The sequence below is a fragment of the Natator depressus genome, chromosome 11 (genome assembly GCF_965152275.1).
Source record: "Natator depressus isolate rNatDep1 chromosome 11, rNatDep2.hap1, whole genome shotgun sequence".
NCBI lineage: Eukaryota > Metazoa > Chordata > Testudines > Cheloniidae > Natator > Natator depressus.
Window position 1 is genome coordinate 13,742,532 of NC_134244.1, and position 14,609 is coordinate 13,757,140.

The following is a 14,609-nucleotide window of genomic DNA, read 5'->3' on the forward strand; positions in this document are numbered from 1 at the left end:
GTAAAGAAGAGAATGCTCTTTTGTTGGAGCATCAAGTAGATCATTTAGAGAAGAGGAGCTCTAACTTTCCTACATGCCTAATTAAAAGCGTGTGCAGAAAGTAACTGTGACACTACACTGTCATTCAGATGGTCTAACTTGAAGGAGTTGAGTGGTATCTCCTTCCTATTGTTTCCATTGATGAGTTTTATTAAATTGAATAGGATGTCATTCATATCACAGTATAACGGGAGATGGGTACATTTTTCAAAAGTACCTAAGTGACTTAGGAGTCTAAGTCCCATTTTCAGAATGACTTAGGCACTGAGGGCCAGATTTACAAAGATCTTTAGCTGCCTAAACATGCACATGGATGCCCAGTGGGATTTACAAAGGAACCTATGTGAGTTAAGCACTTAAGTCCCATTGATTTTCAATGGGAGTTGGGCACCTAACCTGTGTACATGCTTTTGGAAATCCCACTAGGTGCCTATCTGCATCTTTAGGCATTGCTGTATATGTAACTTCACACTACAAAAACAGATGAGTCTATGGTATCTTTGTCCAACTCATAACGGTCTGCCTCTTCTGCATATCCAGATACATGAAAATATGTGACTAAATGACATCCAACTGCTGTGTGCTCAGCACCTGTCTCCTGTAAAACTCACAGTGTCTGATTCTCAGTTGTGCTAGGCCCCTTTATACTGCTCTAGAAGTACAAAGGGATGCTGAAGTGGCTCTAAATAACACTGCAATGATGCTGCCACACATCATAGGCAGATTACATGATGCAGTCATATATCATATGCAGATTACTAGATTTGTTACTGACCCTGGAATATTAATAATCTTATTAGGTTTTTCTGATATTTTTAATGAGGCAAAGACCAGCCTGGCTGCCTTTTTGTTTGTTTTTTTCTCTCTCTCTCTGCATCATTAATAATATCAAATGCCATGAGCAGAGTTGCACCCCTGGTCTTTATTAGTGGCTAGATTTCTTGAGCAGGATGAGCTAATTATCTGTTGAAATTAGCTATGTTACACCAAAATAGTGGCTATTAACTCCTCTGAAAACCTGCTTCAGATAAATCTTCCAGATCCTATTCATGTCCACATCACCCAAAGAGACTTGAGGACTTATGCTACAAAGGAAAGATATCTACTAGATGCATAACAGTTTGACCTTCCATCGAAGTTGCTTGTTTGTTTTTCTATATTCATGTGTGGGGCTATGATTCAACTGCACAGTCTGAGTTTAACTGCAAACTGTATCTTCTAATGTGCATTTCTGAACAGCGCTAAGCACACCATCATAAATAATAGGACTCAGCAAACAATTATTTGGATGTTTAGAGCTTTAAACAGATGTGGCCTACCTGAGGTTGGCTGAATGGTAAAGGCTTTGTGAGGCTGAATATAATCGATATGGAATTCAAAATCTATTGGATAGCTGCACTGTAAAGGGATCACATACTCCTTGCTGCAAAAGAAGAAAGGAAGAATCGTGAAAGAAAAATTAATAATAATTAGAATCAGTGACCACAGGCTCACATCTGGAAAATGACATTTTCTCCATCTAGAGCATGCATTGCAAGATAATAGGAGTCATGGAGATGGATTACCTAATTTTAAAAACAGTCGTTTTCCATAGTTACACAACAACTATGTCGTTTAGAATACCTCCAGATTAGAAAATGAGAGTAAAATATTGTCTTAATTGCTGTGTTGCTCTCCATCTCCTATACTTAGTTTCTCCTATGCATACATTTAAATTTATCTAATTTAATTTTTAAGAGGTTAATTATTCCTGTGTGACATCACCTGTACGTTTTACGAACTGTACCATCTAGTAAAGGCTAATATTCAAATTTAGACCCACACTGGCTATACAAACAGAAATCAGCCGTAGACTGCAGCATCATGGGAACAGAACAAACCACACATGACATATGTTAGGTGTGTTGCACACTGGTTTATTGGAAAGCACTCCGATACTTTGGGGATGAATGTGGTGTAAGAACCTACATAGGACAGAATCAGTGAATGCTATTCTTCTACCTATTCTTTCCTCTGAGCTGGAATCGCAGCTGGAATCAGTAACAAGAACCAGGTAGTGTTGTTACATATTTTGCATTGCTGTAAATATGACCTGTCTCTAACTAAAGACCTGCTGGAAATGAATTACTGGGAACAAACTCAGAACTGCCACAACACGTTGGCTGCAGTTCACTACAACACAACAGGTCACTTGTTAAAGTACCGGCTGAAAAAGGAAAATCATGTTAGAGAGTCCACGTGTCAAACAAGAGGCCTCATTTCTCTCTGTGGAAAAAACACGGTTTAGGTCAGAACTAAACAATGCTTTTTTTTCTTGTATCGCTTGGAGAACAGGAGTTCCTGTTGGCAAGTATCCCTGCATATCCCCAATCCCATTGTTTTGGACAATTGTTAACAAGGGGATAGCTCTAGGACACTTAGGGCTGGTTCAGCTTTTCATTAATTTGGTTTTTTTTAAAAGGGACACTCAGGTTAAAAATCAGAACTGATCAAACATTCTTTTCCTCTACAAATACCTTGAAGCTGAAATAAATATTAAAGTTGAATTTGCTTTTCAATATTTATTCTACTTCTCTCAGCTTGGACACTGAACATAGACTAAACATTTTATCTTTAGTTTCACGTTCGCTTCTCACGTCTTATGCACCAGCACAATGATGCAAAGCTGAAGTTGAAAATACTGAGGGGAGTGTTCACTTTTAAAATGCCATTTCCATTGGAATTTTTAAAAAATTAACACAAACATTTCTATTGGTCTTTGGTTTTGTTAAAGCTTATTTTTTACCCAATCTAAATTTGGGAGCAAATTTTGTTTCTGTGTTTCTTTAAAATCCCTAATAATTGAAAATAACTAATGTGAATTTGTTGTTCAGTTCTCATTCACATAAATCAATAATGGAGTCACTTAAGACCTAATTCTGCACCCACTGCAGTCACTGGGAGTTCTGCCACTGACTTAAAGGGTTGCAAGATTATGTCCTTGGAGACCAAGCTTGCAAAGTGGTGAGCACCTAAACATAACACAGGACTGGGCATTGGAGCAATAATACGTAGTGTGCAAGGGCCTGATCCTCGCTTCCATGTTGGCAGTGTAAAGAGGGTTTCATACAAATGAGAAATAAGCCCTCACATTTTCCAAAGTTATGTCTTTTTTTGTGTGCATCTATTTTCATGTGCCAAACGTGAGACAACGATTTGGTGAAACCCTGGATATCATCCTGAAAATCTAGAAACTTATTTGACACAAGATTACTCCCGCTTTTAATAACTATTTGGCTGATATTATGTCCTGCTGATTAGCGAGGAATGCATTTTATATACAGTACTCCTTTGGAAAGCATACTTTTAAAAGGTTAGGGAAATAAAGAACAACAGTGAGTGCCTTTATTTTGCAATTTTCAGTTCTAGCCTGTGTCTTAACTGTAACCTGCTCTCGGAGTGAAAAGAGAGGGCAGCACTTTGCCTTAAACATCTGATCATAGTATTATATTGTTGTAACCAAGGCAATTACATAGTCACGGGGCTCTTGGGACAACACAGCCTAAGACATCACCAGAGTACTGAGCTGGAAATAACTCCATGTAGCTCACTGCAGCCCAAATGGTCTCTTTGGTCCCCCATCAAAGGTCTTCTGCCTTTTGGGCTCTACGGCCCAGCTCCTCAAAGGTAGTTAGGTGCTTAACACTCACTGAAATCAATCAGAGCTAGGTGCCTAAATACCTTTGAGGATCTGTACCTACATGCCAATGCAGAATGGTGGGTGACAGGACATGGAAGCCTGATCCAAAGATCATTGAAGTCAATCTTTTCACTGACTTCGAAGGGCTTTGGATCAGGCCTAGGGTCCCTATGTCTGTCTCTATATCTTGTACATTATTTGGGATCTCAAATAGCTTTCTGCTTTAAAATAATGACTACAAATTGTATATTTTCTGCTCCATTCTTCTGCACAGGTAGGATAACAACCTATTAAAGAATTCTGTTCACTGAGGTTTTCTGAAAGCATCAGGATTCTTGTGTATTTCAGCACTGTGTTTGCTTATAAAAATGGACATGCATGTATAGGTGACCTGAGATCAGAGACAGATTCAGGGTTCGTGGTGAGCGGGTCGCCCAGTTGCGGAGCTGGGATTTCATTTATGTAGGGGTTTCATTGTTTGGAGAGGGAAGTTTATAGATTAATCAGAATCAGAAGGATAAGTGAACAAAAAGAGCTCTGGGGCTGAGTTTAGCGATTTGCTACCACCACTGTGCATCTGTCATTATGTGAACTCTAACAATTTCACACCTTCACTTCCAGAACCTTTATATCGAAAATGATGCTCTACTCACTTAGGCCTCATGTACACTAGAAAGTTGTACCCCTTTAACTAGGCCAGTGCGAAGTGATACAAACCCCTGAGTGGGAATGCAGCTATACTTGTATAAAAGCGCTTATACTGGTATAGCGTATTCCTGAATGAGAAGTGGAATAAGATATACTGGTCTATGCCACTTTTATATTGGTATAATTAGGTGCTGAATGGGTATAACTATTTCAGTAAAAAAAATCACACCCGTAACCAAAATTGTTCTACTGATACAAAAAGAGTATGCAGACCAGACCTTACGGTGAATTTCTAGATCCTCAAAATACATCTGAAGTGAAGCATAGACCTATGCTGGCTCTCTGCATAGGGGGAATTTCACTCTTAAAGATAAATCAAAGCTAGATCAAAAGTGAATCAATGCCAACTGATAGTAGCTTCGGTTCTGGCCTTATGTCTCTACAGATGTTTGGTTCAGTCTTCTATGAACATACTCTTGAAAAGAAGTCCCATGTAGTGGTTTTGCAACCTATATGGTAGGTGACTTAATTAAAACTTCTAAGGTCTTATGTTTAGACAGTAGATTAGAAACAAAAAATAGATATTTTAATTTTTGCAGGCCCTAAAAAAACCCCAATTGTCACCTTTACTCACCTCTGTCCAAGTGAAACATCTGATAAGCTTATAAATGATGGAAATTCGACAACATTCACAGCAGGGTAGCCATGGATAGGAACAAGCAAAGTGTCATCTCCCTGGACGAAATGGGGGAAAGTACTGATTTAACAAAATTAACCAATGTTACGCATACAAAGGGGGAGGGGGTAATTTAGAATCACACTTCAGGAATCAGGTGCCTATCCAGTGTCCCCAGAACCTTTTTGAGCATTAGTTAGCAGTTAGGAGGCATGTGAAACTACTCCTCTAGCATTTCATAGACTGGGAATGTAGAAACCTCACTCCTTTCTAAGTACACCTCAGCTTCTCTCTGCCTCTAGAAGCTATATTTGGAGCTCCCCCACATCTGCTCAGCTGACACATTGCCACAATACCATCTGTGAAAGCTGCATCGAATACAGTCTAGTCTAACTTGTGGAAGAAAGGATTATTGAACCAGGCTGAGGGCCCACAACGCTAGTACATTTTTCGGAGGTCTTCAGAATCCATGAATAATCTAGGGTCAAAAATGTTGGGTGCCTTAATATGGGCACCTGTACCCATATTTAGCCATCTGTATCAAAGTGTCCCAAGAGTCAATGTTCTTTTGTGGATTTGTGCCAGGCACTTGATAATAATGTTTTTTTGCAGTGAATATTATTTTGATTATTTTTGCAGGCCAAAAAGTAAGGTGGTCTACATTGGACATAATGAAAGAGAGATCAATGATGCACGAATGAGGACAATGGAGTAATATGAATGTTTGTAAACACATGTCTATGCTTTATTATCATGCCCTGTAAAATATTTTTATTACATTACAGCCAAAACGAGACACTTTTATCTGAGATACTTCTTACCTGACAGTGAATTCGGATACAGTCATAGTAATATCGCCACTCATCAGGACAAAAATCAACTGTAACTGCAAATGACAAGCCAGGGACAAGCCGATGCTATAAAACGACACAGAATATAAACTAGGCGGCACTCTAATGCTGTTTGTGTGCAATGTTATCAAGTGCAAAATCAAATCTGAACAAACTGATGGTTATTTTTGACACTCACTGTTTTGTTGTATTTGATCTGAAAGTATTTTGTCTGTGGTGGTATAATGTGAAAATTTATTACATCACCAGAAATATTTACCAGATTCTGTAGAAGAAGAAAAAAGTTATTTTTATGAGAACATTTGGGAATATTGTAAAGCTGCATTTTCATGAGACCGTACTTAACAAAGAAAGTCTGTTAAACAATGAAATAATAAATTGAATGTTGACAGAGAAAATGTTGAACATTATTAATTATAATTTGAGTTACCATAGTGACTCAGCACTTTAGACATGGACCAGGAGCCCAGTGTGCTAGGCGCTGTACAAACACAGAACAGAAATGTGGTCCTTCTCCAGAGAGCTTATAGTCTTGTTCAGAATTTCAAAATGCAACACAACCAGTGGCTAATTTAAAAAAAGAAAATTGTTTATGTCTTGTATGCAGAATCTCCCAATCATAAAGGACCAAATCCTAATAGGTTCAGCATGATGAGTTGTACTTATTCCACAAGTAATCTCATTGAAATGAGTGGGACTACTTGCAAAGTAAGATGCTATCTGTCAAATCAGAATCTGGCTCAAAGTGTTTTTCCCTTAAATATAAAAGGATCAGAAATGAAATTACTAATTTATAATTATTTTTATAGAGGCCTTTCAAACAGAAGGAAATTAAATAATTTTATTTTCTGAAGGTTTCTGGAGTTTTCATTTAGATCACAAAACTTAGAACAGTGGTGGTTCTGCCAGCAAAAATCAATGGTTGTATTAGCCTTCTTCCCAATGCTAAGCAACATTAGCAGCTGTTGTTAGAACAGAATAGCTTTCCCATAGGAAGGATGCTTGCAGAGGTAGCTGCTCAGGTCCTCAAAACTGGGTAGAGCACATATGCACTTTTCAGGGCATCAGGAGTTCACTGAACAACCTTGGCAGCCAGAGTAATATTTACTTATTAGGACCCAACTGAGACTGGGGCTCTGTTGTGCTGTGCACTTAACAAACACATAGTCTGAGACAGTCTCTGCTCCAAAGAACTTACAGTCTAAATAGAAAAAACAGACAAAGGGTGGGAGCAGAAACAGACATGACTTGCCCAGGGTGACTCAAAAGCAAGTGGTAGAAAACAGCTATTGAACTCATGTCTCCTGACTCTCAGTCCAGCTCCCCATACACCAGATCAAACTGCCTCTAGAAGAGGACTGAGGGCATTTTCAAAGTTTCCTTTGATTAATGAGCACATGTGCAGCCAAATGCAATCACAGTGACCCAGGAAAGTTTTGGGGCGGATCCATCGTTGGCTTTATGGCAAAGTACCCTGTTAGAGGACTCCAAAGGGCAGGAGGGCATATTGGCCAGGAGGACAGAAGATTGTTGAGCAGAATGCACAGTGTACATGGATTATCCCTTTACAATGTATTAGCTATTCCCGGCTTCAAGACTTACCAGGATCTGCTGGTGATGTTTTTCGATTTTATACCCTCCATAATGCAATACAGCAGGCTTAGCCTGTATGACCTTGTTTCTCAGAAGTTTTGCATAAATCTCTGCAATGAAAGATAAGCAAACATGAGAGAAGGAGGCTGGGCTACTTAAATGCCATTGTTGTTAATTATGTTTATTTAATATTTGTATGTAGCACCATAACCATGCACGAGAGAGAGAACAAAGATACAGGGCTGGATCCTCTTATCCGGCTGAACTGTCCTTGGTGCAGAACGAGGGAGGGGAGTTAAAGTATCTTTATGCCATCTCTACAGATCCACAATCCAGAGGCCAGGCTCACCCCTGGCACAATATTAAATTGCATCTGGCTGCCGATGGCTCCATGGGCCATTCCAAAAGCTCGGGATCAACCAAGCACAGTGGTATTACAGGTACGCCCCCTTTTCCCTGGCCATACCCTCTACATCCAGGCCAGGAGGGAGGTAGAGCTGCTATGCCACAGAATGGGATTTTAAAAAGAGAAGGACTGGGTCTCTGAAAAGTAACAATGTCCTGATCCTTTGTCCCAATGTTCCGGCCTGGAGGATGGTCAGATAGCAGACTACTTACTCGACTCCAGCAGGTGATTGGGGACACCAATTCCCTTTTGAGGCTCCTCCACAAGGCTGTCCAAAAGGATGGTGGGTACTTTCTTAAATGATTTTTCTGCATGACTAAATTCTAAAGGGGCTGACTGAACCACCTCCATGTTGGCATGGACATGTAGTCCCACGAGTACCAAGATAGGTCATTACCTGTGATCAAGCACAAAATTTTAATCTTATCACAAAATATCATGCTGATTGGTACAGTCTCATTGTCTCCTTGTACTCCCCTGTCTGTCTGTATCTGTCTGTTTTCTCCTGTCTTATACTTAGATTGCGAGCTTTTGGGGACATGGACTGTCTTTTACCCCCCTGTATTTGTACCGAACCTAGTGTAGTAAGGTCCTGGTCCATGCCTTAGGCTCTTAGGCCCCACGATAATACAAATAATAAATAGTAATAACAATACAATAGGTAACAATGCATATAGAAGCTGAAGACACTTTAGTATAAAAGCAAGGCCTCTGAACGGTTTCATGGGATTTAGCGAACTAACTTACAAAATGAGGATAATTGATTCACTTATTGATAAATCCAGAGTGGAAAGGGAACCAAATGAAATCCTTCCCTCATCCCTAAGTGATAGGGTCTTAACCGCCCCGGTGAGTGGAGATAATACACCCTGTTAAACACCTAACATACATAAATATGATCACTTATATAAGGTAAAATGTTTCCCACCCTGAAGGTTACAGAAATTTGCTACAGAGGATTACCCAGGGGGAGAGAATATTCCCTTGATGCTCAAGGCCAATATTTCCAATTTTTCCAAATTATGGGAGAATTTCTGCAATTCTTACTCATGTTAAGTAGTGTTTACTCGTATGAGTTGTTCCCCGCTAAGATCCACAGTGGGATACAGGCAGCTGCTGGTCCCTTGGGTAAACTAATCCTATATTGTTTATGGCTTTAGATACTTAAAATAACACCTTGAAATGCACCCACAGGTGGACTGGCAGCCAGTGCAGTTTGCACATCACTGACTCCCATGTACAAAGGCCTTGCAGCAGCCATGCCACCAGATTTGGTCACAGGTTCAATCTGCAAGTGTATTCAAAGGGAACCCCGAATAAGGCTCATTATTACAGTAACCTAGCATACCGCTCCACAGGGCCTGGATGAGCCTGGCAACCACCATATCCAGAAAGGGTCAAAACCACAGAGAGAGAATAATCCACTCCTGATGACTACTAACACCTGAGCTTCCAGGTGCTGCTCACAGGTAAAAATGACCCCCACACCATTCAGCCTACCTCCCCTAGGACTGACTCCCTCAATAGACAGACGCTCCGAGGAACAGACAAGATTATTTAGTCATTTCCCTCCTCTCACCCATAATACCTTTGAATTACTGGGCTGAGCCTTGAACAGCAGTGTCACCTCCAGTTGTGACAGAGAGAGTAGGCCAAAGTGAGGGATAGCGCAGGCAGGAATTATGCAAACATGCCCATAAGGCCACCAGACTTCAGACCTGACCTACGAAAACCCAGTAAGGCCAGACCCTGTTCTTGCAGAAAACAACTGCTTGGGGTAAGGATAGTGGTAGATAGCTGGCTGCAAGACTAGCACTTGAGACATCCTGACAGGATGCCAACAAGCTGGCATCCCATGCCATGGGCAACATGTTACTGCCCCCTCAGCAGGAGCAATATGTGCTCCCCAAAATCTGCTGGATAGTTCCTGCTGCTGATAGCAGAGTGTGGCAAGGTATCTAGAGGTCCTTTTCCACCAGACATGCTCCCAAGGACAACGTGGTATGCTCCTTAAGAAACAGATTCATAGATTCATAAATTCCAAGGCCAGAAAGGACCATTGTGATCATCTCGTCTGATCTCCTATATATAATATAACACAGACCACAGAACTTCTCTGAATTTGTTCTCAGAGCAAATCCTTAGAGAAACATCCAATCTTGATTTAAAAATTGTCAAGAGATGTAGAATCCACCACAACCCTTGGGAAGTTGTTCCAATGGTCAATTTCTCTCACTGTTAAAAATGTACACCTTATTTCCAGTATGAATTTGTTTAGCTTTGACTTCCAGTCACTGGATGATGTTAGCCCTAGATAAGATGGGCCAGCCTCCCTGCCTCCCTTGGACAGGCATTACCATGCACACTCTACTATCTCCTAATGGAGATATTCTGGAATCTCCCAATGGATCCTGGATGGTTGTGTGTGTGTGTATGTGTGTGTGTGTGTAGAAGAGACCCTTTGTTCCCCTCAGAGTCCTCCAACACAACCAAGGGCAGAAAAGGTCCTTTTGATAAATTAATTGCCCAGGCTGGTTCTTCTAGTATCTCATAAGTATTTGGGTGTGGGGTGTTAATTTGCAAATTCCTCTTTAATTGTTAAATGTTAATATGTCAGATTATAGAAGGGGTATTTAAATCCTTTGTGTAAATAGTGTTTGGATGGGTTATTTATTTAACCAAGATAAATGTATAATTCAGCAAGCCAAGGGGATTATAGATCCTGTTTAAGTAAGCACAGTTATCAGAACAGAAACTTATCTAGAGAAATGCCCAAAACATTGTGCAATAAGGAAACCAAACATAATCCACATGGCAGTTTGCTCACAAATATAACATAGGCCCCTTTGCTCCCCCATCTCCCACACCTGATGCCTGGAGGAGAGGGGAACAAAGCTTTGGCACAAGCATGGAGGGGAAAAGCTGCTGTGCCAGATACTTCCCTCCCTCAAGTAGCCCCCGCTTTTCTCTTCTCCACAAACGTTATTCCGACCAAGGAGAATGGGTGTGGCCAGGGAAACTGGGTGGGGCCACATTAAGTAGGATGCATAAAACTCCGGATTAAAAACAAACAATCACATGCTTGATGCAACATTAACTTCTGCATGTGAAACCAACCCCTACTCAATGTGTGGCTGTGTCCCCCTCTAGTGATAGCTGGGCCACATACAGAGGTTGATAAGCCTGATACAGACTTAGCTAACAGAGTTGGGTCTTTTAACTCAGATAGTAGAAGCTCAGGCTTTAAGATCCAGAGGTCCCACATCAATTCCCACTGCAGACAACCCTTTCAGGAGTACAGCATTACACATGCTTTATAATTCTTATAGTCTTATAGAGACTACTGGCCTACAGCTACTGGCTACCACTACAATGGTTGGGGAAGAGCTCCAGAGAGGAGCATTATAGAAAAGATCCTCCACACAGGTTGCTTGGATATGCTGATCTGAGGAACAGAGACTCACAGATCCCTGGTACTTCGTTTTGTTGTCCTTCGTCCTGCTCTCTGTTTGTCTAGCCTCCTTTAGGCTATATGCTCTTTGGGGCAGGGTGTGTGCTTTTTTCCCTAAGTGCCTAAAATGCCGTTTCAGAGTAGCAGCTGTGTTAGTCTGTATTCGCAAAAAGAAAAGGAGTACTTGTGGCACCTTAGAGACTAACAAATTTATTTGAGCATAAGCTTTCGTGAGCTACCGTGTTGATTTCTGTCCCTGCATAATGTTTATTAATAAATGAGCGTGCTTTGGCTTTACAGGTTAGCTTTTCTGGATTCAATACTTTACACAAATCAGGGTGAGAAAACATCAATAGCGTGCAGGGCAAAGGTAATTTTATACTGGTCCCAACAAAATGTACACAACAACACACTAAAACAATTATAAATAGCAGGCTACTTTCTCTCCATTTGTGTTACTTAACTTTATACTTTAAAATTTTAACTATGAAATCATCATCATCATCCTCTTTGCTACTGTCCCTCATTAGGTGTAAAAGGTGTGAAAAGCAGATGATGGAATGACATTAGGAAAGTATTCTTTCATATATGTTCATATCAGTAACTGACAACAGCAGCAAATCCCACCACCCATCTCCATTACAAACTCTCCATATTATTCCCTCCCACTATGCCTTTAAGACCCTGATCCTACAACTACTGGGAAGGACTGTCAATTTAGACTACTCTGTGTAACAAACATTATGGGTGAAATCCTGGCCCCATTGAAGTCAATGGCAAAACTCACATTGACTTAAATCAGGTGAGGATTTCACTTTACATCTATTAATATTTGAGCCATTAGATCCTTTTGTGTCTTGTAGAGCACCGAGCACACTTAACAAGTAATACATAAGAATACAATTAAATGCAGTTGCACAAGCATGGGATTTTCAAAAGCACCTAAGTGAGTGAGGAGCAATGGGACTTGTGCTCCAAAGTCTATGAAGCAATTTTGAAAATTCCACTCATATGGTAAAGAGGCTGCTGCTGATTTAACTCCCAGGTCTCTTGATTCCTTAGTGTCACAGGCGTCCTATTATAACAAGAGTGTTTTGCATATTTTTTCAATTACTTTAAATAAATCTTCATGTTTTATTTTATGAAGCTAAAAGCTTCAACATTTTATTCACTATAAAAAAAAAAGTTAAATCACACTGTCTTGAGACTGACTGCCTTTATTATTACCATTGGGCTGTGTCTCACACCAGGTGAGAACCTGAATGGAGGAGATTTAAAATAATTCAGCGTTGGATTATAAGAGCCAAAGTTTCAATATAATTGTGTCCAGAAGGACACATATCCTTGGCATGCACAAAACCCACACAATTTTATTTGGAAATCATAGCCTTGATCCTGCAATGAGCTCTGTGCAGGCAGAGACCACCTGCGGGGAGCTGTTTGCAGGCTCAGGACCACAGTAACTAGGATTAAAATCAATGGGAATTAGGCACCTAAATACCTTTGAAGATCTAGGCCGCAGGTGCTTAGTTACCTGACTGGCATACATACACTCAGGTTTTTGCACATAAATTGGGCTAGTGTGCATTTACATGGACTGCCAGATACACAATCACCTGAGTGGTACCTGCAAATAGACACGCTTGCAAATTCTCCATTGTTAAAACGGTGCCCCTAAATGTCTCACTGAAACACACGCACGTGGCAAAAGTCCCTGCCTCCCCCAGAGGGAGAGCCTCCCTTCAAGCGGCCAGAGAAGATCATGAGATGTAGGGCAACGGGTCTGTTTGCACTGAGGTGCTGTGGGGGGCTTTGTACTCTGCTGCACCATGGCCCTGGGCACCCACAAGAGCTGCCAGCCACTCACGTGCACCCAGCCTGCACCCAAGTTCTGCACCTACCTCACGTGCAGGCCACATCCAAGAGCCTTGCCCACAGCCACGAGTGAGAGAGGGCGGTGGGCAGGGAGGGGGAGCGGAGCAGCCCAGCCTAGCAACCTGCCCGCCCTGTGCACAGCAGGGGCAGCAGCATCTCCCCAGCCCAGCTCCTCTCCCCTGGTTGCTAGGCTAACATCAACTCAGCTCCCAGACAAAGCCTGCAGCGGGCTGTACCATGTTCAGCCCTGGCACAGGGGGAGAAGTGGCAAAGTTTGGGGGGCAGAAATTAAAGAAAAACACCAGGATTTTTCCCCACCCCTTCTAAGGATTTTGCCTGCCTAATTTTTACATGTTTAGCCTCCAAATCTCATTTCAGTGGTTTGTGAAAGGGTTTGGGGGGGAGTTATCTTAATCTTAGGCTGTACCACTTAGCTAGAAAGGGGTAGGCTGGGAATGTGTAGAGCAGAGAAGTTGGGCCCTGGAGGCTAGGGCAGTGGTTTTCAACCTTTTTTTCATTTGCAGACACCCCTAAACACTTTGGAATGGAGGTGCGGCCACCTTTGGAAATCTTAGACGTAGTCCGCTGAACCCCAGATTGAAAATCACTCTTCTATGGCAGTGACTCTCAATCTTTCCAGACTACTGTACCCTTTTCAGGAGTCTGATTTGTTGTGCGTACCCCCGAGTTGCACCTCACCTAAAAACTATTTGCTTACAAAATCAGACATAAAAATACAAGAGTGTCACGGCACACTATTACTGAGAAATTGCTTACTGTCTCATTTTTGCCATATCATTATAAAATAAATCAATTGGAATACATTGTACTTACATTTCAGTGTATAGTAGATAGAGCACTATAAAAGTCATTGTCTGTATGAAATTTTAGTCTGTACTGACTTTCCTAGTGCTTTTTATGTAGCCTGTTGTAAAAGTAGGCAAATGTCTAGATGAGTTGATGTACCCCCTGGAAGACCTCTACATACCCCAAGGGTCCGCGTACCCCTGTTTGAGAACCACTGTTCTATGGTAACAACAACTTTTTGCAGACCCCTTAGACATAGTCTGTGGACTCTCAGGGAGCTGAGGACCACAGATTGAAAACCACTGGTCTAGAGGATGAAGTATCAGTGGCTGCATCTTGGTGAGTGTGGGGAATACTTGTACTTCTCTAAGCTGTCACTGGAACAACAGCAAAGCAATGTATTTGTTCATCCCTGTCACTTTGAACTTGTCAGTACCCCGTAAGGCATTTGAAATGAAATCCTTAAAGACAGTTTGCAAGTGTCTTAATCTTTTTGGATTGCAAAAGGGTGGGTTTTAATTATGGGCTTCACCCTTTAGTTTTTACTCCCGTGAGTAATCCTTACTCCTCACTTTTGCAAAAAT

General features: G+C 41.2%; 1 protein-coding gene across 2 annotated transcripts in view; it reads right to left on the reverse strand.

The window, feature by feature from the left end:
• The window catches only part of CFAP221 (cilia and flagella associated protein 221), a 36,436-nt gene extending 23,011 nt beyond the window's left edge, over positions 1 to 13,425 (reverse strand). The window contains exons 1-7 of one of the 2 annotated variants that reach the window (XM_074966792.1): positions 13,245 to 13,425; positions 8,105 to 8,289; positions 7,496 to 7,596; positions 6,072 to 6,158; positions 5,864 to 5,959; positions 5,001 to 5,101; positions 1,359 to 1,462 (exon numbers count right to left, since the gene is read on the reverse strand). In XM_074966792.1, the coding sequence (XP_074822893.1) occupies positions 1,359 to 1,462; positions 5,001 to 5,101; positions 5,864 to 5,959; positions 6,072 to 6,158; positions 7,496 to 7,596; positions 8,105 to 8,243 (628 nt within the window). In that variant the 5' untranslated portion in view covers positions 8,244 to 8,289; positions 13,245 to 13,425. The remainder of the gene's footprint in view (positions 1 to 1,358; positions 1,463 to 5,000; positions 5,102 to 5,863; positions 5,960 to 6,071; positions 6,159 to 7,495; positions 7,597 to 8,104; positions 8,290 to 13,244) is intronic. The other variant, XM_074966793.1, reaches the window with a different exon arrangement.
• Between the last annotated feature and the right edge of the window lie 1,184 nt (positions 13,426 to 14,609).